The 27,086-nt window shown below is 41.9% G+C and overlaps 1 protein-coding gene across 4 annotated transcripts in view; it reads right to left on the bottom strand.

Annotated features, from left to right (window-relative positions):
- Nucleotides 1-27,086, bottom strand: part of SORCS1 (sortilin related VPS10 domain containing receptor 1) — a 483,023-nt gene that overhangs the window by 137,360 nt on the left and 318,577 nt on the right. For all 4 annotated transcript variants that reach the window (XM_045803063.2, XM_087862723.1, XM_045803062.2 and 1 more), the window contains exon 5: nt 20,508-20,581. In XM_045803063.2, the coding sequence (XP_045659019.2) occupies nt 20,508-20,581 (74 nt within the window). The remainder of the gene's footprint in view (nt 1-20,507; nt 20,582-27,086) is intronic.

Below are 27,086 nucleotides of genomic sequence, written 5' to 3'. Positions count from 1 at the left end.
ACCATGACGGGATAGCACCTATTTATTCAGATTTAGAATTCAGTTAACGGCATGCGGAGTAGGGAACAGGGATCTGCAGAGTAACAGAGGCCGGTGACTTGGAGACACTTGCCTTCTTTTTGTTTTAGAAGGAGCATCATGTTCCCACAGGCTCTCTCCATAAACAAAGCCCATAGAAGCAAGTGGTTCTATCTGCTCGAGAGAGAAGAAGCAAATGCTGGCTGGTATTAGTGGCTGGCTCCCTTGATTTCCTCTTCTGTAGCCAAGGGTTTCCCCTTTCCCTGGCCTCACAGTTAGGCCGTCAAGACACAGGTCGTCAGGAGAGTCCTGGCTAATGCAATAACTTTTATTCTAGAACAAAGCAGCTTATCCTGAGGTCTCATCTCCTGCCCATCCAGGGAAAATGAACTAGAAAAAAATTAAAAGTTGCCTCAAGGTGTCATCTTAGCCTCTCTCTTAGTCCTAAGAAACATGATTGCTTGATTCTTCTGGGCTACACACTGTCACATTGGTCTCCCAGAATCAAAAACAGCTGCTACAAAAACCAAATAAATAGAAAGACAGACAAGAAAGTGTGGAGGTCCCTCATAAAGTTAAAAATAGAGCTACCCTATGACCCAGCCATTGCACTACTGGGTATTTACCCCAAAGATACAGACATAGTGAAGAGAAGGGCCATATGTACCCCAATGCTCATAGCAGCATTGTCCACAATAGCTAAATTGTGGAAGGAGCCAAGATGCCCTTCAACAGATGACTGGATTAAGAAGATGTGGTCCATATATACAATGGAATATTACTCAGCCATTAGAAAGAACGATTACCCAACATTTGCAGCAACATGGACGGGACTGGAGGAGATTATGTTAAATGAAATAAGTCAAGCAGAGAAAGACAATTATCATATGGTTTCACTCATTTATGGTACGTAAGAAACAGCAAGGAGATCGGTAGAAGGAAGGGAAGAATGGAGGGGGTGTAAACAGAAGGGGGAATGAACCACAAGAGACTATGGACTCTGGGAAACAAACTGAGGGCTTCAGAGGGGAGGGGGGTGGGGGACTGGGATAGGCCGGTGGTGGGTATTAAGGAGGGCACATACTGCATGGAGCACTGGGTGTTATACGCAAACAATGAATCATGGAACACTACATCAAAAACTAATGATATACTCTATGGTGACTAACATAACATAATAAAAAATTAAAAACAAATAAAAACAGATTAAAACAGACAAACAAACAAACAAAAAGATCCTTAGTTTCTTAAATGCATAATGACTACTGAGAATCAGCATGGCCAACATCCTCAAATTCTGCATTTTGCCATCCTTACTCCCCCCAAGTCAGGAGCCCGATTATTGAATTAGGCGATGTCTGCAACAAAGTGTGAGTATGCGTGTGTGCGTGCATGCGTGTGTGCATGTTTATAGGAGCAAAGTGAGGAATGGGGTATCTGACTCAGAATGAAGGAATACAGGGGCACCTGGGTGGCTCAGACAGTTAAGCAGCTGCCTTCAGCTCAGGTCATGATCCCAGGGTCCGGGGATTGAGCCCCACAAGGCGCTCCCTGCTGGGTGGAGAGTCTGCTTCTCCCTTTCCCTCTGCCCCTCCCCTCACTCATGCTCTCTCTCTCTCTCACTCTCGCTTTATCTCAAATAAATAAAGAAAATCTTTTAAAAAAATAAAGAAATACATAAAGCTCAGGAAGGTAGTAAAGGGATGAGGATGTTTGTTGAGCAAAGCACATGGTAGAAGGCAAAGCTGAAAGGTGCAAGAGGCACACTGAGCAACAAGCAGCATGTTTCTTCAGACATCAAAAGACCAGCTCCGAGCTGGTCAGGACAAGCCATTGTGCAACAGTGCTCCCCCTTCCCCCACTTTCCCTTTCTCTCTAAAAGTACTGTTTCATTCCCATTTTCTTCTTATTTCTCCACTGTTTGGGCCCCTCTTCTTGCCTTGTTTCCTGAATACAAGATGAGGGGATCCAGAGGCACGAGGGAATATGACCAGATCATTGGCCTGGTCCCCAAACAGAAACCATTGTGCCAATGAGATACAAAGAAATATATCTAAAATGGTCAGTTTGGGATTGAGGTAAAGGAGTGGCTTGAAATATTTTTTTATTAAGGCTGCTTTTTAACTTTCTAAACTATAGTGCCACCACCATACTCTATGCATTTTTAGCAACTTGTTAATTTTACTATAATCCATCTTGGAGACTGCTCCATGCCAGAACATAAAATTAATGGGATACATCTCTAATTATTTTACTGCAATTTATTAAATGAAAATACCCAATTTGTCTATTGTCTATTGATTGACCCAAAGCAAAAATGTATAATAAATGAAAAAAAATACCCACTGGAAACACACACATTCATAATAGTAGACATCTCTGAGAAGTTTTGGAATTAGGAGTGTTAAAGAGATCATTATCCTTATTAGTAATTTGAAGATTTTTTACAAAGTATTTATGCATTACTCTTATAATTAATATTAATAAATCTGAACTATTATGAACAACAAAAAGTTTCTTCAGACTGGAAAACAAATTCTATGAAGAGACATATAATCAATGTGTGCAAGTCACAAAGGGGTAGAGAGGAGGAATGAGCGAAGTTAGTATGGAGAGGAACCTGGACTCTTTTCAAACCTCAGCCTACTTGTCACTCTGCCACCATCTTACTACAAAAGCTAATGCTGTGGAAGAGCTGTGGCAGGGAGAAACAATGCTAAGGACACCTGGAGGTATGTGTTTGTGTTGATCATAAATTCGTAGTGAGGGGAGGAATGTGTGGACTGACGTCTGGCTTGGGACTAGAGAGGCCAGGGTCAGAGAAGACAAGGAGAGGATAGAACCTCCCGAGTTTCCCTTTCTCTCCCTTTCTGTTATGGACAAAGAGCTTCAGACTACAGGGTAGCACTTATAAGTGTAAAAGGATTGAAACCTGAGCATTTTGCTGCTGGAGACAATTTGGCCCAGAGAAATTATATTCTATAAGAGAATTCCAAAAATATCAATCTCCAAAGTTTTGAACATACCAAGCAAGGAAAACAAAAATGTGCACGTGCCAATATATGACTTGTTGGTTGTAAGCTGAGGAAATGTACTAGGGTGCTTATGCTTTAACTTTAGAAAATACACACAACATAGAAAGTAAAATAGCAAAAAACCCCAGGAATTGTAGTATCTTCTCCCTACAACTCCATGAATCACCCCGTACACCCCTGGGGTGCTGCTGCAGGTACCTTACCATGGAGCCTACTGCTCCAGACTGTGGATTCCTAGGCTACCCTTAATATTTAGCACCCAGAAGGGCAGAGAGCTGATCCTCAATTTTTTAATGAATGAATGAATGAATAAATTCAACAAATATTTATTGAATGCCGACAATATGCCAGAGGCAATTCTAAGGTGCTGAGGGTTTAGGAGTGAATTAAACAGTGGGTGATCCCTGCACTTCATGAAGTTTCCATTTCCATACGGAAGACAGGGAAGGTGTAAATACACGTAAATATATATCAGGTAGTGATAACCGCATTTATTGAAAGTTGTGTAGAAAAAATATATATATAAACTATAAGAAGCTTTAACTACACCGAAAACACTACTGTCATATGGTGTTAATCGAAGGCTGGCGTCCATCTGTTAAGTGTAGAATTGATATCATACAGGGCTTGCAAGGCCGTGCCCTTGTTGGCATCCTGCTCATCAACTGTCAACAACTTGGATAAGAATACCTACTGAGCGCCTACAAAATTCACACATGGCACAGACTGAGAGAAAATCATGACAAGATAACGAAGGTGGTGGTGGCTCTGAAAGCAAGTCACTTGCCTAAGGACATACAGCTAACAAAGGAGATCATCAGATCGGAATTTAGGCTAATTTTTCTGCAGCTCCATGTATCATCTGTAAAAAGGACATTAATACAAACATTGTTGTGGAGAATAAAAGAAAGAGCAGCACCACTATTGTCAACAGCATGAATTAAAGGGTCCTTCAAAGATGAAAAGTCTGTTAGAGATGAACTAGCCCAAACACCACAAGTCACAATTAAGGAAGTCAAGGCTTCAAGAGAGCAAATACCTTGTGCAAGGGCACCACACTCAGAGAGCAGCAAGGCTGGAACTACTAACCCAGGTTCTTGACTCACTCCAATGATCCTTCTCATAAAAAAATTCATTTTCTTTTTATTCCTTAACGTCTCAGCAAAGACAGTGTTGACTTAAAAGATAATGTGTGTATCTTACACCAAAAAGGTAAGGAGAAAAGACGGGACAATTTGACATCCTACAAGGGTCATGTGCTTCTATGGCTTAAATGTTTGTGTATCCCCTGTATCCTCAGACACGCTGAAATCTAATTCCAAGGAGATAGGATTAGGAGGTGAGGCCTTGGGGAGGTGATAAGTGCCCATGTAAAAGAAGCCAGAGACGGCTCCCTTGCTCATTGTAGCATGTGAGAACACGGCAAGAAGGTAACCAACCACCTGCAACCCAGAAGAGGGCCTTCATCAGACCCCCATCACACCGGCACCCTGATCTCGGACTTCAGGCCCCCAAACTGTGAGAAGAAACTTCTGTTGCTTACAGCATCCAGTCTGTGGTGTTTTGTTACAGCAACCTGGACCAACGGAGACCTGTGTGGTGGGCATTAGGGGAGCACCTACCTAGGCATATTTGAGAGGGTGCCATGTGCTGGGAGTATGGAAATAGCCTGGAATTAAGTTTAGTTTAGATCCTCAAATATCAGCGTCTCTAAGTATGAAGGTGGTTATTCTGCAGTGACTTGAAAAATGACTAATAAATTCTGACCCTTGCGAGAAACACAGCGTTAGTCTCCACACTGGACTGCCAGGTCCCTGGCAGGTCCACTGGCTTAACCACCCTCTAATAGCTCTGCTCTGCTTTTTGACCTGCTGTGAAACAACAACATTCTCTTGTTTTGTTGCTGGGTATTGATACTGCCCCTCAATGGAGAAGGGAAAATGACCTAGTCAGTAAAGCTTAGAGAGGAACAAGGACAGAATCTGGTACGATAAGGAAGAAATCAGATTCACCCACACGGCAGTGGCACAGATGCCTGGGGTGTCAAACTGCAGTTACTCTCCTCAGTACTTTGCTTGTTTACAAAGAATTTCTGGAGTGCTGAGTACAGGATGTCAAGGAATTTGGAACTGGGCAAATACAGTGATGATATCCTGTGCAAATACTCTGAAGGCCATGCCAATGTGGCTTTGAACTAACTGCTTGGCCAAGAAAACAAATGTGATGATGGAAAATGTAAAATATACCTTCTAATTTTCTAAAATTAATACTCTGGTATGGATGCAAATTCTTAAGTTCTCATCGAAAACATCTTAGGGTGACAGAAAGAGAAGAGAGGGAGACAGGGAAGGGAGGTTAGAAGGAGGGGAAGGAAAGGTGGAAAAGGGAGAGGCCATGAAATAGGAGATGGGGAAGAGCAGACAAAGAAGAAAAAGAGGGGTGGGTAGATGAAAGGGCAGAGATGTCAGGAGGATGACCAGAGGGGGAGGAGAAAAGAGATGCCCTTCTAGGGGCTATGCTGCAGGTCCCATTCCTGTTCATCTCCCACCCCCACCCAAATTTCGAATTCCGCCAACTGGGAAATAGGCTTGACTGCTCTATTATGCTTCTAATTGGCATAATTTATTGCAATAACACTGCTTTTAGAAATCTAATTGTAAAAATAATACGTGTTCATTTAAAATACAATGGAAAGTGGACCAAAGTATAAAAAGGAAAATAAAACATTCACACAGTCCTTCCATCTGGAAACAATCACCTTTAACATTTTGTCATTGATCCTTCAGAGCACTACTTCTGTTTCTGTAGGCATTCCTTTTTTTAAAAACAACTTTTGCATCATACCATTAACACAGTATAACATACTGTAATTTTGGAATGCACTACTTTTCCAGCTGTACGATGTGCTGTAATTTACTTGACTGATGGGCTGACCACGGACTATGGGCAGTGTCTATACATAATACTGCACTAATTATCTTTGTAGGTAAATATTTGCATGTCTCTCTCATCTCTCCAGTTTTTCAACAGGCAGAATTATTAAAAGGGAATTTCATTAATTCAAAGAGAATGAGCATTTGTTTAATACTCCTGATATACTGTTCAACTGTCCTCTGGAAAGTTTATATAAATTATGCTAAGAAGAGCATATGAGTGGCCATTTCCCAAGCCTTCACCAAGGCTAAGTACTGTCTTCTCAAAAAAACTATCCCTTTGATAGATTAATAAATGGCATATCCTTTTTAATTTTTATATCCTTTTTGTTTTAATTTTTATTCCTTTTTTATGAGATTCAACATTTTTATGTTGTCTTTTCTTTTTTCTTGTATAGAATGCCTATTCATGTTCATGGGACTTATATCTATAGACATGTTTTTATTCAAGTTTTCATTTATAAGAGGGATTAAACTGTTGAGGATATTTACCCACTCCTTGTGCTGTCTTTTTTATATATTTTTAGTTGGTTCATTTGGAACGTGAATTGTTTGTTTTGGGAATTAATGATTTTATTTTTTTTTTTTTAAGCAATTTCTACACCCAACCTGGGGCTCAAACTCACCACCCTGAGATTAAGAGTCACGAGCTTTACAAACTGAGCCAGCCAGGCACCCCTGTTCTGGGAATTAAAATCGCTGTTGAACAACAGAAGTCAGTGCCCTTTCATAGAGGTTTTTTGGTGGGGAACATCAAATCTTGCTTTTTTCTTTGTTGAGGACAAAGAAGATGGGGCAATTGAGGAATAATGTGTGTGTTTGTGTGTGTGTAATGGTGAGTACCTTCAAGTCACCCTCCTTATGGTGAAGGTGGTGTGAGATGCCCAACTGAACAAAGTGGGGGGAGCCCAGAACTTGACAGGATCAGGGTCGGTGGGGAGGATCCTCTCCTCTAGGACCAATAAAGGGACTGAGTCACTAGGAAAATCCATTTCCTTCTGAGATCTTCATCTCAGGTTAGACCCTAAAATATTCCTTTAAAAGTAATTTTATGAGGCAGACAGATCTTGCCCTCAATTAGCAGGTGGCACCTTCATGGTATACTAGCATCTAATAGGGACTGTGTGCCCACAAGGTTAGAGTGAGGGCACAGAGGTACCTGAGGTGAAGAAGAGACAACAAACATAATCCAGAATTGGGTTTACTCACCATCTTTTCTGGTCACCTTACTGGCTGACCAACTAATCAATGGTATAAATAAGTAATTGGTCAAGATGGGGCAGTTATTCCTTACAGAATTCCAATTAATACACATATAAGAAATGATCAAAATAGGAAATTTCCATTAGGACTCCACAGAAATCGCTGCTGCAGGCAAGATTCACTGATGAATATGGAAATTAGTGGGCGAAATGCACAGCCTCAAAGTATCTCTCCCAAAATATTTATTAATTATTGTGGTGCTTTTAACATATGTTCACACAATTTTTGTTACTCTTCCTGCCAGGAGTTGGAGCTTAATTCTCTTTCCCTTTAGTATGCACTGGCCTTAGTAACTTGCTTTTAACCAATAGAGTATGGAACAGGAAAAACAATAATGATGGAGAAACTTGGCAGACCCTACCATCCTCAAGTGATCAAGGTTAACATGACTGGTAATAAGACATATTGATATCTTGTACTGTTTGATATGATGTCATGAGAAGGGCACATCATTTCTGTGATATTCTTCCCAACAATCTATATAACCCGGTAATCATGAGAAAATAACAGAGTAACCCAATTTGAGGGACATTCTAAAAATATCTGAGTAGTACACTTCAAAATTGTCCAGGTCATCAAAGACAAGGAACGACTGAGGACAGAAGAGACTAAATGATACGACAAATAAGTGCCATGTGGGATTCTGGATTGGATCCTGGGTCAGAAAAAATGGGACATTAGTGGAAAACCTGGGGGGATCCAAATAAAATCTCTAGTTTAGTTGACAACCTTTTACCAATGTTAATTTCTTAGCTGTAAATACTGCTCCACAGTTATAAAACATGTTAACTTAGGAGAAGCTGACTGAAGATCATATTGGGAACTCTCTATCCTCCCTTTGCAATCCTTCTTCAATTGTAAAATTACTTTGAAATAAAAAGTTAGGGAGAAAAAAAAACTATACTCAAATCTCCTAAGGATATACTCAATTATAGCAAAGCTACTATAAATAGGAAAGTGATCTATTCTTTCTATCCTTGTCACTCCATGGAATGGATGCGTCATGCCATTTTATCACGTAAAGCAGGTAAACTGTAGCATTGCAGTTGCTCTAAGTTTATGATCCACAGATTTCAACAATCAGAAAAAAGGAAGTTATTCTATTTTAAAAATGGTAAGATTGGAAAAGTGGTTTATTATTGAGATCTTCTTACTCTTCATTTGTTTAGAAGTAGAAAACAATGCAGACAGGCAGGGTTTTTACTAACTCTAGGGCTGCGCTGGTTACTAGGGGAAGAGCCTGACTGCAGCTGACAACAGATATGTCGGCCTAGGAACTGCTGAAGTGTGAGGGTGAATGGGAAGCTGTGGCTGACGTGGCTGTAAGCTGTGTCTGCTTTGGTTCCTCTCTCTTAGGCACCTGGTTTTCCTTGGCTACTGAATTACTCAGGAAGGCTAAGTGCTCATAGGAGGCACATTCTAGAAGAGCTAGTTTGTTCTCTGGGTTAGTGATGCAGAAGCTACCCCAGGCACATAAATATTCTAACAAGCTTCATCTTGTCACAATAGAGTCACAAAATTGCTCTGTTCAGCACATGATGATGGCTTTGCAATTCAATTATTGGTAGAATTTGTCTTCTGGTATTTATCTGCCTTAAACTTCGGGCACTCATGGAAAACGCTTTACCATAAATTTCATAAACGCCGCAGTAGGTTCTGTCCTCCACCTCAGGGCACATCTTGCCATGCCTGTGAAAACCTTGACAGCTTCCTCTAAATTATGGAATTGCTTTGTTTAGAGATGTTGATATTTTAAGTGCCAGAGCTAAACAATAAAAAACAGTGGGACAGGTCCATTTCCTCTGGTTATTCTCCTTAGAGGAAGAGAGATCCTGACAGACAGGTAGACAAAGTTCATTCTCAATCCGAAAGACTGTTTTTAGCCATTTATCTAGAATTGTGTAGGAGGGATTCCTGCAACTCATAGGAGGTCAGATGTGATAGTGTCAAAATTCTCTAAGAATCCTGATAAAATTCTTAACACATTCATAAACACTTCAGGGCTGGCTGGTCATCCTCATGGATTCACTAGTCAAATAGCTGGTTTTAGGATCTTCCTCTGCCTGCTCTGCCTTTCCTTCCTACCTAGTCAAATGAGCCAATTTCTGCGTCTTCTCTATCATTCTGTTGAGAATTTACCGTTCCATATCTTATCAGTTACCTACTAAGATACCTTATCTAATCTTCGATTTGAAAATAGATATCTATGGTTACCGTATCCCCACATTCGTTTTCCAATTTTCACATAGTCAATAAATATTTATTGAGCATCATTTTGTCAATTCCAAAATGCTCGCTTTTTTTTAAATTTTAACATTTCTTAAATCAGTTGGTATCTTAAAAATCATCAAGATGATAAAGTCACCTGGCAGGGTTTTTTTTGGACAATACACAAAATAAAGGTGTATCTTCATTCAATGGGATTTTAAAGTTGATGGTATATTGTTCTAGGTACTTCGCTGTAGTAGCTCTTTGGTCAATTTCTTCTCATCTTTGTCCTATCAACAGACAAGTCTCTTTCCCTAGAAAACATTCCCCAGGAAGATCCCCCATCATAATTTAATATGAATATGTATTTGTGTGTCTATCTCCTTTTTCCTTCTCCTCCTCCCACTTCTCAATGTTTTAACACGAGATGTGTTAATAGTGACTGACCTCACATCTCAGTGTTTTGATTATGGAATATAAAAAGAGGAAACATGACTCAGCTAGAAGAGGAATATCACCCGAAAACCATGTGACATATGCACATTTTTCTCACTTTTTGGGGAGGCATTTATCATTGTATGTATCATTAAATTGTATGAGGGATAATCCCATCACTGTAGGTTAAAGCATAATTGTGTTTTTGTTTTTATTTGGAGATTACATATGGTTTTACAAGATGTACTAGGTACCAAGTTTTCGAGGGGTAGACTGTGGTGATTTTATGCTGGATCAACTTGGCCAACCTACAACTATCTTTCTCAGAGTATCTGTATAGTTTTAGATTAGAACTGACCAAAAGGAAATACACGTGAGATGTGGAAGACAGGAGGGGAGCAGCAGCCAGTTCACTCTGAAGGCTCTTTTGGTTCAAGGTGCAGAGAGGCAGTGACAAAATCCAGGTCTGTCCTTGCCCTTGCCTTCCTGCCTAGCCACTCTTCCACTTTGCCAGCCTTGTGCCCTCAGGCCGCAAGTCAGATGTAAGGCTGCAAACTCCCAGAGGGGGTCTCAACTGCAGTCCCACCTCAGCAGCTGCAAACCCCTTGAGGGCAGGGGCTGTGTTTGTAGTATGTTCAAAGCCAGGAGTTAGAGCTAAAAAATTATTCACTCAATTAATATAAATTAAATGAACCAAGTAACAAGGGCTTTTAGGTAATCAAGAAGCTATAAAATAGAACACTGAGCTGACTTATCCACTGCTTCTGATTCTGGGGCAACAGAAAAGTAAAATACATGCTTGCATTAAAAATTCCCATCAAGGGGCACCTGGGTGGCTCAGTCGGCTAAGCGTCCGACTCTTGATTTCAGCTCAGGTAATGATCTCAGGGTCATGAGATCCAGCCCTGCGTTGGGCTCCACACTGGGCATGAGGTGCTCTCTCCATCTGCCCCTCCCTCTGCTTGCATGTGCTCTTCCTCTAAAGAAAAAAAAAATTCCCACTGAAAATATAAATTATGAAACTGGATATCAAAATGAGATTGCCACATTCCTGAAACGAATGCCCCAACTCATCCTTATTCCTCTTTAAAATGAGAGTAAATATTCACTCATGTATTATATGTGTCTAGAGTTTAACCTGAGTCCCCATTTTAATCCTGACAAGTAGATAAGGAAGGCTGTACAATGATGACTGATATACAGATGAAGACTGTAAGGCTTAAAGAAGCTAATTAAATAGCTCATTGTCACACCCCTTGAAAACAGGATTCTAACAAAGTCATTCTGACTCCAGAACTCTCACTCCTAAGCACTAAACACCATCTCTTCTTGGCTCAAAGCAAGAGAATTGAATGAGCAAGAGAAACCACACACGCAGACACTGTATAAACCCAGAAGCTCTTGAACTTGAAGGCTAAGTGAGGTCTGATCACTAGGGCATACGTCAATTTCTTTTAGTATTATTCTAAATGAGGAAGCCGTAATTATGAGGATTTTCCCTGTGCCTTTTGCACTCTGTCACTGCCATCTCCTGCACTCTGCTCCCATAGATATTGTTAGCGGGGAGTTGGAGAAACGACTGAGTCTCAGCTGCCCGCAGACGGAGGAGCTGCAGCCCACGGAGACAGGAAATCATCAAGATAAGGAGGACAGGGATCAATGATGGCCACTAGTGAATGAAGGCTATGAGAAAAGTGATGGGCTCACATGCTGTAGCAGGGGGAAATGAACTTAATTTGTAGGAAACACTTGCTAATCATGGGGAGAGATTATGAAGTGGAGGGAAAGTGCAAGAGGATTAGAAAACTGCACTCACGTGGAGATCATTAACAGAAAAAACAAAAAAGAGAGAGAAAGGATAAAATATCAGGCCCCTCAAGGATAATGAAAATTCTCTTATCGAGCACTGACAGCACAGGAACCAGAAATGCCCCAGTGTAGCTTTTGGGATGTGATCCAGGAATGACTTCCTGCCACTTCTCCTCGCTCCTTACCCAAACCACAGACCTGGTTCAGCTCGCATGGTAGGAGGCTAGGAACCAGAAAAGACTGGGAGGGAGAGGGAGAGTGCTAAGAGAAGAAACAATAAAATCAATACTCCAAAGAAAGGGGAGCCGGGGGTTCTTCTCCTGAATCCCATACTCTGAGTTATGTAAAGGATCTGTCAGGTTGGGCAGTCTAGGTTGCAATCACTTTGTCCCTGCTTACACAGATCTCATTACCCCTTAGGACAGCCTGTGGGGTTCATAAACAGCTTACTGCATAGAAAAGTGCTCCTTTTACTGGGGTAGAATTCTTCCCCCTTCACTATGTACTTAGATGGATTAGGAGTCTAACTTTTACATGCTGGAAAGAAAGGCAAGTCCTCTATTAATGGCTCCCTGATTTAACAAACGAAGTCCATTCAAGATGTGTTTCAATCTGGATGTGTGTGTGGGTTTATGTGTGTGCACATACATACATGTGCATATCCGATGAATTTCACTACCATGTGTGTGCGTGCGCGAGTGCGTACACGAAGTTTCTACTATTCTACTTACTGTCATATGTATGATAGAAACACGTTAGACAGGTCCTTAAGGAATTATCTATTAGCGGGCGAGGAAATGAGGAGATAAAAAGATAGATATGCAGAACATACTAAGTGCTAAGTTACTTAATAATAATTACGATAATATGTCATTTTCTAATTCTCAAATGAGCCTTGGAAGAAGGAAACTGAAGCTCAGGCAGGTGAAGGAGTTTCTTAGGATTGCTCAATTTGTAAATAGCAAAGCTGAAATTTGAAGCTCGGTATGCTGACTCTTTCCACCAATTACAAACAGCGACCTGCAGCACAACACATGTTACGAGGCGCTGCATTTTATTTGTGACATAAGCACGTTTAAATTCAAAGAGATTCTTCTTGCCTAGAAAAACAAGAAGCACAAATTGAGGAAGGCTCCAAGGGCAAAGGTAGGAATCAGTATAAGGCCATAAAGAGCTACTATTGTGATCCTGATATTAAGATCCTCATCCATTATCTTTGTAGTCAAAGACCAAAGCACCTAGTAAGTGCTAAAATTTAATCTCTGCTAAAAAAAAAAAAAAAAAAATGAGGACAGTTTATTCCCAGGTAGAAGCATTTATAAAATCATAGAGATAAGAGGTATAGACTAGTCCAGAGACTAAGCACTGCTTAGACTTAGATTTACCTGGCCTTAAAAAAAATATATTTACCCGGCCTTTTGGGAATGTAGCACACAGAATTGGGAGTATAGGGTGGGGGAGGTCAAAAAAATGTGCATTAAAACTCAGGTTGGCAAGAATCTAGTTATGTTCTTACTGTTTTTGAATTTATGTTGTAAGCAGTGAGGAATGAGGCAAATGCTTGATCAGGGAAATGGTTACAAGATTCCTCAGACAGTAGTATGATATGAGGAGAGGAGGACTTTTTCACTGTCCCTAATGAGCCAGGGTAATGCTAAGGAGAACGAAAGAGGAAGTGGGCAGGTGTAACTTCACGGAGGTAGAAGTAATAGGGATTGGAAACACATTTAAGAGGAGGTGAGTAAGAGAACACAGTTGAATATGGTTCAAGTGTTAAGGCTGGGACATAGGATATACAGATACCAAAAGTCTATGAAGAAAAATCTGATTCTGAATAGTGAGATGTTCCACTTGCAGCTCAGCATAAAATTGAACGCTGGTGATGGTGTTTGTTAAGAAGCTCCCTGCAAACAAAGACCTGCTTCAGAGTTTTGTTCTTTGTTCTTTCTTCAGAAAACAGTCATACTCCCTTCCTATTACAGTACACCTAATTTTCTAGCTATTTTGATAGCACAGAGTTTCATATTTTTATTATACTTCACTAAATTTATTCTATTTATTTTATTTTGGTAATATCATTAGACTCCAACCCTTTTCCACTTTGCAGGACACAGAGAAGGAAAAGTGCAGAGGATTCTGTTGCTGAGTCCATTAAATCCATCCAGGAAAAGAGAGAGGACTTACGGCCAATTCACACCACACCCTCTATGTCCCTTGGGTGTGAATGGCTTAGAAGTCTTGGAGATGCCATGCTCAACAACCAGCATATCTGAAGGAGGAAGAAGAAGGGTCATGGCGACCTGGTGTACACAAAACAAACTATCAAGCTATCAAGGAAAAAAAACCACAACAACGCCTCACACTGGCCCAGCAGCAATATTCAACAAGCACTTGAGGATGAGTTGTAGCGATCAGAGTCAGAATCAGAGAGTGAAGCTGCTTTAAGTCCTGAGGTGTTTTCTGACATAGCCAGATAACACCAGCAAGAGTTTATGGATCTGTGTCTTACGCCTGAGGTGATGGGAGAGAACAGTGGATAGGGACGACAGGCCAGGTACATAGACAAATGGGACTTTAATGACTGGGCATAGGGCCCAATGGGAGGGAGGCCAAAGGGAAATGCCTGCTAACATAACAGTTCTGAGTAAGAAGAAAGTTCTGTGGAGCAGGCCCCCAGAAGAGCTTCAAGGGAAGCTGGTGCTCAAGCCAGGCTTCACTGACCCCCAACACAGTGGTGCTTGTGAAGGCACACTGGAGGGGATAAAGCATGCTTAAGCAACACAGGCTCTGGAGCCAGTCACATCTGGGTTGAAATTCTGTCGCCATAACTGATGAACACATAATTATTAGTCAGGATTATTTAACCTCTCCGGGATTTTATTTTCTTATTTATCTTATTTATTTCTCATCTAATACTAGGAATGAAAACACCAGCAACGGGCACCCCTTGTTGACGTTTTCCCATTAACCTTCTCCCTTCCTTTGGGAAAAGTTCCTGAGTCTTTCCTGGGGCAGCGCCATTCCTTACTTTGTGTCCGTGTGGTTTACTGGAATTGGTTCTACCCCCAGGTCTAGATGTGGGTATGTTACCTCATCAAGGACTGTGAGATTTCATCTCAGGAGTTCTGTGGGAGCACCACGCAAGGAGGTATTTTCTTTTCCACTGGGGTAAATCTGGGAAAATATCTGCTGCTAGAGACTACGAGGAAGAGCCTGCCTGAGCGTGAAGCTAACACTGAGGAGGGTAGAGCTGACGTATCAAGAGCTGATGAACTTAATGAGCCTCTGAATCGAGTGGAGCCTGCATAAAGTTGGACCTTTTGACTTTCTAGACCCATGAGGCAATATCTCTTTAAAAAAAAAAGCCTTTATTCTTCTTAAAACAGGTTGCATTTTTCTTTTTTTTTTTTTATGTTTATGTCTGATGTAAAGTTCGATGATTCATTAGTTGCGTGTAACACCCAGTACACCATGCAATACGTGCAGGCTGCATTTTTCTATCACATATCTTGAAAAAGTTTTGATGACGAAATTATTTCAGATCATTAATTTGAGGATTGACTGAAACAGTGTATGCCAGGCACTTAGCATAGGGCTTGGCACACAGTTAAGTGCTCAAAAAATGGGACTTGGCAAAGATATGGAATAGGGAGTCATTCATATTGACTGGCACTGAATCACAGCAATGGATGGCGACTTATATACATGCTCAGAAGCACTGAGTATGGACTAGCAAGTATTCCTGTACCTCTCTGCTGCGAAATACAACTGTCATGTGCCCCTGAGGGACATCACTGAAACAAGGCTGGCATTCCAGAATACAAAGGCTCATTGTTGAGTCAACTCTTAATTTTCTGTGTGTGAATTAGTCACAGAAAATATGTAATCACCATTCAGCTGTCCCCATTTCCAGCCAGCCCCCTCTATGTCAGAACAACATAATCAATAAGGTAAGTCTGAACCTATTTTTAATTAAGTGACACAGTTCTAAGATTGCCTTGTCTTTTGCATAGATAATAGATTGCTGAGTGGTTTATAATGAAAACTGCCTCCCATTGCCTTGTTCAAAAGTTGAAACAGATCCCAACAGTCAGCAACTACTAATAGTGAATTTAGCCTTCGGCAGGCCCTTCTCTTATTCAAGAATTTGGGATACCCCTGATCATCCAACTCTGTGTCCTTGTTCAATGTCAAAGCAACACCTTGGCTCTTACCTATTGAACTGTTAAAGTAACAGTTATTATTGGGGGATGCAAGTCAGAAATAAATCTTAAATACAGGGCTGATTTTTACTACTGCAAGCAAGGACCATGGGCCCAGACCAAGTTTCAAAACTTGGCTGTATTACATATTATGTGTGTTACGTTAGATAAAATATATCACTTTCCTATTTCATCAAAACGAGGATAAGAATCCCTACCTCACAATCTTGTTATAAGGATCAAATGACACGATTTATCATGCACCCAGATCATTCTAGTAACTTAATAGAAATCCCCATTATGGGACTTTATCTTGCGGACGCTCAGTTCTCCCATCTGTATTTTTTTCCCTAATGAAAATCTATTTTCCCTTTTGATAATAACAGAATTCCATTTTTCTCCTTTTTAGCAATCATCTCTCCCCTAACCTTGAACCATGCAGTTGGACTGGGACTCAACTCCGTCTCCTGTTTCACATCCCTGACCCACATGAGTAAGGTACCGCCTTCTATAGCCTTGATCACTCAGATTCAATCCCTGGAAATATAAGGGAAGAGGTAGGCTGGTTTTATGGGGCTTCTACACTGTTAGAAAGTAGACTAAAGTTTATAATGTCCATCATTGCCACAAATGAGAAAACCAACCTGAGAATGAAGCCAAGGGTGGGGGAGCAAAAATAATAGATGTAGAAGGTCAGCCACTATTAAGAATATTATTACTATTAGTCAGTGGGCACTTAATACAATTCTTAGGTGCCAGGCATGTAACCAGTTCATGAGAAATATCTCATTTAATGAAATAGGTATTAGTTATCTTCATTTCACAGAGGAAAAAAAACTGAGGCACACAGGAATAACTTCCCCGTGACCCCTCACTGAGTAAATGGCAAAGCTGGAACCCACACCTCAGCATCTCTGAGCCCCTTAATCTCCAGGCTGTACTCCCAGTGTAATTGATTTCTGACATAACAAAGAACAAGACTGCTATCACAGTTAGTTAAATAAAAAGGACACCCACTCTATTAAGGGCAATATTGTATTAAGATGTGTTTTATAAGCTGCTGAATATACATGTAAATCTATTTTAAAAACAATATGAACTCCTTGGAGGCAAGTTCATATTTATGGGCGTATGAACAGCAACCACTGTGATAACATAAGAATAAGCTCTTATGTTCCAGAATTATTTTCCAATTGCCATCAACTACTTTCAGAGGTGGCATTGCTATTGCCACCCAAAATAGGTATTTCTTAAGTGGACTAGGTGATGAGGAAAAGACATGAATTCATCTTCATTTTTCTCTGTGGGAAATGCTATGTTATTACCCAGAGTCACTTACACTAGAAAATTTATCACTAGAAAAGTTGCCCTCAGTCCCTTCCACAACCCCATAGCCAGTCTCCAAGCAAAAATGATTAAAGGGGACCTCTTTTAATTAAGCTTGCTGAGTAATCCTAGATAGCCCCATAGTTCCCATGCAATTTGAAGCAATTGGTTTCCAGGAGTGAGTCTAATAAATACTGCTTTGACTGACACCTCTGCTGCTAGCCTCAGGAAGTTGCTCAGTCAGAAATACAGACCATGTGGCCAGAGATCAAGAGATTTTCATCAACAGTCATGTGCACTGTGCAATTTACAAGGTCTCATGCCTTCTCTGGAAAAACCAACAGAGCTAAAAGAACCCATGGGGGCCATCCACCAAGCCCAGTTGGAGAGATACTCATGCAGGCACCGTGGCCAAAAGAGCTTCCGGTTTTCTCTGCTCAGCTGCCTGAATGGGCTGGGTTTCCAGGGCTCACAGCCCCAGCCCAGAAAAAAAGGCCAAGAGGCAGAGGCAACGGAGTCCACTGATTTAGTAGAGCATGGACCTTGCAGCCAGACTGCCTGCATTTGTATCCTGGCTCTGCTACTTTCCGGCTGTGTGACCTTGGCTGAATTAGTTAACCTCTCCATACCATAAGTTCCCCATCTGTGAATGATGATAATGCAAGGCTTACTTCATTAAACTGTTCAGGGAATTAAAGAGCTTAAGTTTGAATCATGCTTATCACAATTTTAGGGCTTGAAAGAAGATGTGTCTCACTATTTCCAAAGGTAGAAGGAGGGACATTATTTATTTTACTTAACAGACAGATTAATCAGAATTCATCCACAATCGTTTTTATAAAGATAATGATATTATGACATTTTGTTACACGGGTTTGTTAATCAGGCTTTCAGATAAAAGACCCCATTCAAAGAATAGATAAGAACGTATACAATTAGCACCAGCCAAAGCAATGATGGGGTCTGTTCACCTCCTAATGCTGTGTGTAAATAAGACCTCTAGTGAGCTAGAAAATACTGCATACCTTGTGCCACCTACATGGAAAATATTCTCATCTCAGTTCTTTTTTCTTATCTATCTTTTTAGTCAGCATTTTTCTTCATTTCTACTGGTAGGAACACACGTCCATCCAGTCCTCTGAAAATTGCAACTTTCTACTTTCCTTTGCTGGGTCCACAGGCAGCTCTTCTAAGTCACTTGGAATCAGAACTTGAAAGATTGGTCCCTTACACTTTCTCACTGGCAAACTATCAACTCCATTTCCAGGTTAAATTAGGTGGATTCCATTAGTTTATTTTAGTTCTTCATTTATCTATTTTCTGAAGCCCTTCTTTACACATATGGCACCAAGCAAAGACAGAGTGAAAAACAAAAACAGAAACAAAAAACGTGGCCCCTCTTTCCGAAAAGTGACTCTATACTTTCTAGGCAGAACATACAGAGGTGCAGGGAGTCATGTGAATAAGCGACAGGATGAGAAAGAAAGGAAGAGAAGAAATGCTGACCACAGAAGGGAGACTCAGTGACAGCTAGAGTGGAATTCCAGGAGAAGGGGGAGGCCAATGTGGACCCCCAGAGCAAGGCTCAAGCCATTGCTGAGCAACAGCAGCAGGGGGAAAGAGGTGAACAGCTTCTGTGCAGTAAAATCCTTCTTTAGTTATAAACGTCTTTCTCATGGGGGAAAATTAGGTATCATTCCATATAGAATTTTCTATGTGTTATCTTTGAGCCTGTTAGTTTGCAAATGACTTATCCTTCACTTTTTCAGGCAGTTTCACAAGCGTTTTAAGAGATTCCTCTAATGCAGTTCCTCTGGCTTTCAGTTCCCACAGGGGTTTTTAGGGCAGGGTTTGAAAACGAGAAAGATGAAAATGCATTACCCTAAAAGTAAGAGAACTGGGGTGGGTGTGGGGAGCTATCACGTGCCTGTAAGTCCAAAGGCTGATAAGAAGCAGTGTGATTTCAGGAGGAGTAAAGGAGAGACACCTTTCAGAATTGTAGGGAGCCTGTTGGCCCCTAAAAGGTCATGATGCCAATGATTCTGAATGATGAGGACAAGAGATACTGAGACTCTTCTTTGAGCTAGTTCTTACTGTACTGCTTATAGCAGCAAAAGTCTAGAAACAACCTAAACATGCTTTCCGTGGGCAGATTAGGTCAAAGTAGGGTACAGTCATATTTTTGGCAGAGGTTAGGTTGTAAATTCAAAAGCAACTGTTAGGTAAAGTCAAAATTACACTAGAGTGCTCTTACTTGCCAGGGTCTAGGCCTTTGGAAACTCAAAAACCAAAAGGAACTTGTATTATTTCCTTTCTTTTCAATTGTGGCCACCGGTTCCCATGGAGGGACGCCACCTCTAGTTTAAACAGGGGGGTGGGCATAGGTAGTAAAGAAAAGGAAGAATATTACTCTCTTTGCTTCCTTCTTTCTTCTGATGCTCCTCTGCTGTTCTCCCCTGTGTGTGGACACAGCTAGAAGGCAGCCCTCTGCAATATCCTGCACTATCCTCTGAAGCTTCTTGCAGTATCCTCTCCAATATCCTGGTCTTCACCAGGAACTGAATCTGCCAGCACCTTGACCATGAACTTCCTGGCCTCAAGAACCATAAGAAATAAATGTGTTGTTTAAGCTACTGACTCTATGGTGTTGTGTTATAACAGGCCAAGCTAAGAACATATTATATATATATCTATATATATCTCTATCTATATATATCTATCTATAGATATAGATATATATAGATATATATATATATATATGTTTGGTAACTCACAGAACATTTATGGAAGGAGAACTAAGAAACTAAGAAACTAAGAATGCTGGTTGTGCCCCGTACGATGAGGAGGTGGAGGAGATGTGAAATCAGGAATGGGAGGAAGATCTGCTTTTAGACTAGTAAGATCTACTTATTTACACTGAAAACCCTTATTTTGACATGTAACATATGTGTGTATAATGCTTTTAGCAATAAAAACCAGTACTAAAATGTTTTTAAGTGTCTATTTCACAAATCCCTTCAAAATATAACAAAACAACAGTTACGAAGCCCTGGTTGATCACTAATCTCAATGCTCTATTTGAGGCTCAGTACTCTGTGGCACAGCTTTAACATTCCCTTGAAATGCTGACTATTCCGGTATCACATCCTGCCCTGTGGGGATGCGGGCATATCTCAGTAAGGACAGACCTCATGTGAGAGGTCGGGGGGAGAAAAAGATTCCAATGCTCATTTACTAGGTGATCGCTTAAATGGGCTAGAAAATAAAATGAGACTTACCAGTAGAACCTGTTGGGCACGACCCCTTCCTGGATGAGCTGCCACCTTCTCCCAAATTCAGCAGAGCTGTATAACTGTACAGAAGAGAAGTTATTTAGCACCTTGACCCCAGGGTACATTGAATATACAAATATTAGTTCACTGGATCAATATTAGTAATACTAACAACAACAACAGAACCTACCATTTATTGAGCACCTGCCATCTGCCAGGTGAGCGATGCACATATCACCTCTACTCCTCATACACATTCTGCAAGGCAGGTGTTACTATATCCACCTTACAACTGAGAAAGCTGAAGTTCAGGAAGATTATGTGATTGCTGGAAACCCCGTGCCCTCCCAACATAAGAATGAGCTGGGATTCATACCCATTCTACCTGGTGACAAAGTCAGCAGTGCCACTTGACCTAGCATATGCAGATCACTGCGCGGAATACAAAGAAGTGCCAAATCCAAGATCTGGCGCTTGAAGAGCAGATAGTTGAACCTGCACATGACTAAAATCATGAGAAATGCAAAATGCATGAGGCCACCTGTGACGGAGGAAAGCCGAGGAAGGAGAATCAGAATCAGTCAGGGACAGATGTGTGCAGATCCAGCTGAGGTCCAAATGAATGGCAGCATTCAAACTGACAGAAATGGGACAGGCGTGACGCAAGGAGCAACGCGGGTCAGAGCGGTGAGATACGCAGGACAGTATACAAATAAGCCTGGCTTATCTAAATAAGTGTAGATGTGAATGTTGAGGGCAGCTTGGAACAAGGCTTTCAATGGCAAGTTAGGCAGATCGGAACTGACCCTGCAGCCCAGAGGAGCCAGTGCTGGTCTTTTCCACAGCAGCCGGAGAAGCTTCAGGCTAACCCGGCGGCCCACACAGACTACACTGTCATGGTGGACCAAGTGCTTCCCATGCATTATTTCATTTAATCCACATGCCATCCTTGTGATGCTATCTCAATTTATTTTACAGATGGCTCTACAGCTGGTAAGAGTTCAAGTCCACATGCTACACTGCTACACTCTGAGGGCAACTGCAAAGCAGCCCTGCTCATGAGACAGGGTCTAACGCTCCACATGCTCCCTCCCCTCCAAACATGATTCTTCTCTTACTTCCTGCTCTTCATCTTGGCTCACTCCACACCTCTGCTCTTCTCTAATCATCTTTGCAGCTCCATGGAAGTGTCCTCTGATGGCAGCCTGGAGATTGCTGTTGAACCAGGCATTCCGGTTCCCATGGACGACTGGCTACTGATTTGATAAATATCATCTGGAATATCTCCTTTCTACTAATTGCTTGGTCTGTAACCTACTGACACCCCAATCTTCCACCACTGCACTCGCCAAATCCCACAGTGAATGGATAATGAGTCAGACCGTACTGAGTACCATGATTGTCCAGCTTTGTCCTCTCTCCGGCTCCAGCACTCAGTGAAGGGTCAAATGACTCACCAAGTGATTCACCCAGGTGGCAGATGCAAGGAACAGGTCAGCTCAAGTGACTATTTACCAACCCTTGGAAGAGTTTCCTACGACATTGTGTCCATTGGATCAAAACACATTCTAAAGCCAAAAAAAAAAAAAAAAAAGTCTGAAATATGTGATTACTAAGCAAACAGCTCAATTGGCTCCAACTACATAGTATTTGGGCATCTGATCAAGGAGAATGTGTGGCTTTTTCTTTCAAGTCTTTTCTCTACCCCATCATGCCTGGGTACATTTTATGCTTGATTCCTCTTAAGAGTGCTAAGGAGAGATGCGGCGGCAGTTCCCCTCACAGAGATAACAGAGGATGGGACAACTCATTCCCTCTTAATTCCAAACCCAAGCGGCCAGAGTATGCACGTTCACCAGCATGTCCCAAACACTTGGCACCTGAACACACAGACTTGTAGAACAACAGCAAGCACCTGGTCTGGGACAGTCTGCTTCTCCCTCTCCCCCCAACCCCTTGCTATTTTTTTAAGCCCACAGCTGCACTTCTTACCATGAGTTTAAAGAGAATTGAACAGGAAGTCATCAGAGAGGGAGAAAAACCATGAGAGACTCTTAACTACAGGAAACCACCCAAGGGTTGCTGGAAGGGGAGGTGGGTGGGAGGATGGGGTAACTGGGTGATGGGCATTAAGGAGGGAACATGATGTGATGAGCACTGGGTGTTAGACGCAACTGATGAGTCACTGAACTCTACATCTGAAACGAATGATGTACTGTATGTTGCCTAGCTGAATTTAAATAAAAAAAGAGAAAATAAAGAGAATAGAGTTCACACTGCTGTGTGTGCCTATGTCTATATATAAATGTATGTTAATATCTATATTTATACACAAAGATTTATGCAAATGTAACAGAATCAGGATGGCTTGAAATAATAACAATTCTGTGCTTGAGGCTGGACATATATCCCGAAAATCAAATATTAACTCTGAGGGCTCATATGGTGACACCAAGGGACTGCCATCCCTGCCCGCACACAGAATTTATGTTTGTGCGGAATTACTGGGTGCTGCCATTTGTGTGTGTGCCCGCGCGCGCGCGTGTGTGTGTGTGTGTGTGTGTGTGTTTTCTATTTCTTTTTTAATTGATCCCCCTAGGCTTGGATTCAGAATCTGCAGACCAGTCAGGTATGTCCCATGATATTGTTTTTATCCTCTTCAAGGGGCTGCTCTGTTATTTGTGAGCATCTAGGGGCCCCTCAAGCAGTGGGGATACCAGACAATCCAATAAACCATGCCTCTCTTACTCAGCTCAGTGACATTCTTTTCAGTTTTCTCTCTCGAAAGGAACCTTTTGGTGTTGATGGACTCACCGTCTCATTTTCTCATGCATACCTGAGCAGACTTCCCGTGCTGTGTCTTCACTGACGCTCCCCCTCTGGCTGAGGTGGCTTTAAGACGTGCCTAACCTCAATGCCGGTCTTCTTTTTAGGCCCAGACCCCAATATGCCTTTTCTTTGACCCTTCTCCTACACACTAAAATTCCCTGTGGCCTCATTTCCGTGGTTCAACAGATGGTATCAAGCTATAGGCCACATATTTATATTTAATTTTCTTAGTAACCTTCCAAGAGAGCCATCTATGAAAACAAGGCAGAAATTCTTTCCTTTCTAAAGTCACTCTAAAATATATGAGACCACTCCCTGCCCCTTCAATCAGACTACATAAAGCTTATAGGTGTCGGGAATCCCTTCCTTCTAGAAAATGTCTAGCACATAGTAGATTGGCAAGGGGGAAAAACTGTCAATTTTGCACCATGCAAATTCCCTAATGATGAATCTATCTAGTAAAGTACCCAGGTTTCCTGATGGGTAGACAAAGGTAACTTATGAGAGCAATATATTTTATTTTCATGAAGCCATGGTAGAGGCCTATACCCAAAAAACAAATAAGTGAACAAACCAGAACTATAAATATCAGTATATTTGAAGCTTCCAAAGATTTGGAAGCAGGGTGTCTTGCATATCTACCCTTAGCCAAAGCTGCTCTGTATACTCCACCTACTACTTCAAATATTTTCCCCCTATTGTCCAGCCTGGTGTCATAGCTAAAGGAGACAACAACTCACAGCCACTCGAGTTAATGTGTTAATTAAACCTGCAGAGTCTGACAGCCAAGTTCTCTTTCACAAAGAAGAGAAAAGGATCAAAGTCTTTTACCCAATGACACTGTCTCAGCTGCCAGTGAAAGGCTTTTCTTGCAAAACGAGTCAACGTCCTTTAATAAAATTCATAGTGTTGGCAGCACCTAAATAAGATTTATTTCCCTCTCTGTCTCTGGCTCTAAGGCTTCTTTTGACTGTCAGAACACAGAACTGAGAACTATCATTACTATCTGTCGCATCAGAGAAAGCAGAGCAGCTTTCTCCAGCAATGCTGAAGAAAGAGAGAGAGGGAGAGAGGGAGAGAGAGGGAGAGAGAGAGAGATCAGGGAGAAGACAACAGAATATATGAATTAGTTTTAGGAGGGCAGCATTCATCTGTTAACCTCTGTCATAAATCCCAAAACACCATTCTTGGGAGGGTTTCTGGTTTTGTTTTTGTTGTGCTAACTCTGGTACAAAGTACTGGGGAAATTTTTTGAAGAAATACAAATTTTAGAAAGGGAACAGGGAAAGGATTCTCATTGACTAAGAAGAATGCAAGGCAGGAAGTCCTTCCTGTCTCAAATCATCCTCAACTGTCCGAGACCGCTTCCCTGCCTCAGTAAATAGAACTTAATGAGCACAAACCCAGTGCTTGTCTCTGCTCTCCATCTACCCTCAGCCGCGGGGCCTGACCCTTTGCTCTGTCCTTACATGGGTCCAGGGCTGTCAATACTTCTCCCTCCTGCCACGCTCCTCTCCTGAATGGTCGCTCCTCCCTCCCTCCCTCTTTCTCTGTTTCAGACATCATCTGTTTTTTCTCTCTTTTAGACATCTTTCACATTGGCTTGTTTTCTTGCCATCTGCCTTTGTCTGCTGTAGGAAGAGCACAGATAGAAATACAGTTAACTGCAAAGGATGCAATGGCGAGGGTTAGTTTTGTGAGGAGCTTTTAGCCAGTTGTTCAGCCATCCCTGGTGCCATCCTCTGGAGGCTGCAGGGCTGTGAGCTGGATTAGGGGTAGAGGCTTGGAGGGAGGATAAATGGGGATGCCACGGGGAGACCGACAGCTTGGGGGGTGGGAAACAGCGAGATCCACTGCATAGCTCAGCATTCCGGATCTAGAGCAGACTAAGATGGGGTGAGAGAAGGGGGTATGAGAGCAGCTGCTGCCATCGTTCATTTTCCATCTTCTTCTTATTCACGTGCTGGTTGAAGCCCTTGCAGGGTAGCACCTTTCTCTGGAGAGAAATTCAACTTCTTTGTGCTGATGCAAAAGCGTGCACTCATCACTGTCCCTGGAACGTCTTCTCAATATTTCTAAATCAGATCAATGTAGCCCCTCTTTTTTCAAGTCAGACAGGTACACATTAGGGATCCTCTTCTGCGGCTAGGAAATTGGTGCACGAACACAATTTGGTAAAAGGAAGAGTGGTAATACGCTGTAAATCATTGGTTGATGGGATTGAATGCTTTCCCCACAAAGCTCCTCGTGGAGACTTTCCCAGTCAGGAGGTAGGTCCCTGGGTCTCCTCCACACAGACTCCTTAAGAGGCTTCCATGTTGGCAGAATACTTCCTGTAGTGGGCTCTTTTCAAGGCTGCCTGCTCACTCCCTTTTGCTTCTCTGCCCTTAACATTTTAGAGGCAGGAGGCCTGCAAATTGCACTTCTTGAGAAGGCTGACAGAAAAGCCTGCCAGTCTTATTTTACTTGCCTCATCCTAATACTGCCCTGGGGATGGCCTGGGTACAAAGCACTCATCAACCTCATGATTCTCCAGTTCGCACTGCTGTTACTGAATTCTTTTTAGGAAGAAAGAGATGGTACCTTGAGGACTTCAAATGAATTCCTAACGCCAGGCCTAAGGCATTGCAAATATCAAGCTCTTTCCTCTACCAGCTTCAACAGGAAGAGAATCAATCCACAAAAATCCATGGTCTTCAGAAGTATGCTCTGAGGCTCTGGTTCTGCAGCACAGGAGAAGGCCTGAACTCACTCTATGGGAAAGACACATCCCTTGGTACCTAAAATAATCTGATAAAACTTCACTAAGTGCTAGCATGAGTCTTCTTCCTGGCCAGTGGGTACAGGGATAGAAAGTGAGAGAACCATCATGGCCATTGTAGACCAGCTCTCACATCCCCAACAGATGAAAATTCCTCAAAGGAAAGGCTAGCTTATCAGGGAATATCCAGACAACGTATAACAAAAATGTGTAACATTTTGTTCAGAGTGCTATGGTGGCCTATGTAGGAGAGGAAAAGGTGGATACCTGCCAGAGCTTTCAAGGTGGGCCTGGAGTACAGTTAACATTCCTTAGTATAACTATGTGGAGAAAAAGTGTTCCAGAATGAATGGGTCAGTGTGAACAAATAAACAGAGCAGCAAAGCTTAAGTTGTTGGTTTTGTTCTTTTGTGAACTGCAAGAGACCCAGCTTGACTGGCCTGCATGCAGAGAAGTGAAGTGGGAGCAGAGACTATAAACAGAGCCTGGCTACAGGCTGGACAGATGCAACCCTACCGCAACTTGTGGGGAGCTAATAGAGAGACTGGATCCAAATGTCGACAAGGTCACGAGACAAGAGAATCGAGGCTGGGTATTCAGCCTTTGCTGATGAACAGTGAGCAGGAATGATGACACATCGCTGGCTCCATCCATCTCTCGTGTGGTTGGATTTATCAAATCTGTCACTGGCCAGTCCCCAACTGCCACTGAAGTCTGTCCCATGCCCTGCAGTTGGGTTTGGCACTCTGAGGCAGGCTGGAGGATCAGACATATGGAACTGGGGCTGTCTGGGAAGGAAGGGTCAATATGTGACTGAGGCCAGTTGCATTTGTGGGCACTTCCTGTAGAGGTATACAAAAAAATTATAAGATGGAATCTTGGCTTTAAAGATTATTTAATATAGATGGAGAAACAAATACAAGATAAATAAAATAATTGGAATCTGAAATCAGATCTATGTTACAAATCCCTCAATATCAATGAGTAGCCCTCAA

This window comes from Ursus americanus, chromosome 6 (assembly GCF_024610735.1).
Source record: "Ursus americanus isolate L20-20 chromosome 6, mUrsAme1.1.p, whole genome shotgun sequence".
In the NCBI taxonomy this organism is placed as follows: domain Eukaryota; kingdom Metazoa; phylum Chordata; class Mammalia; order Carnivora; family Ursidae; genus Ursus; species Ursus americanus.
The sequence above is the reverse complement of the archived record's forward strand: the minus strand, read 5'-3'. Positions and strand labels throughout refer to the sequence as shown.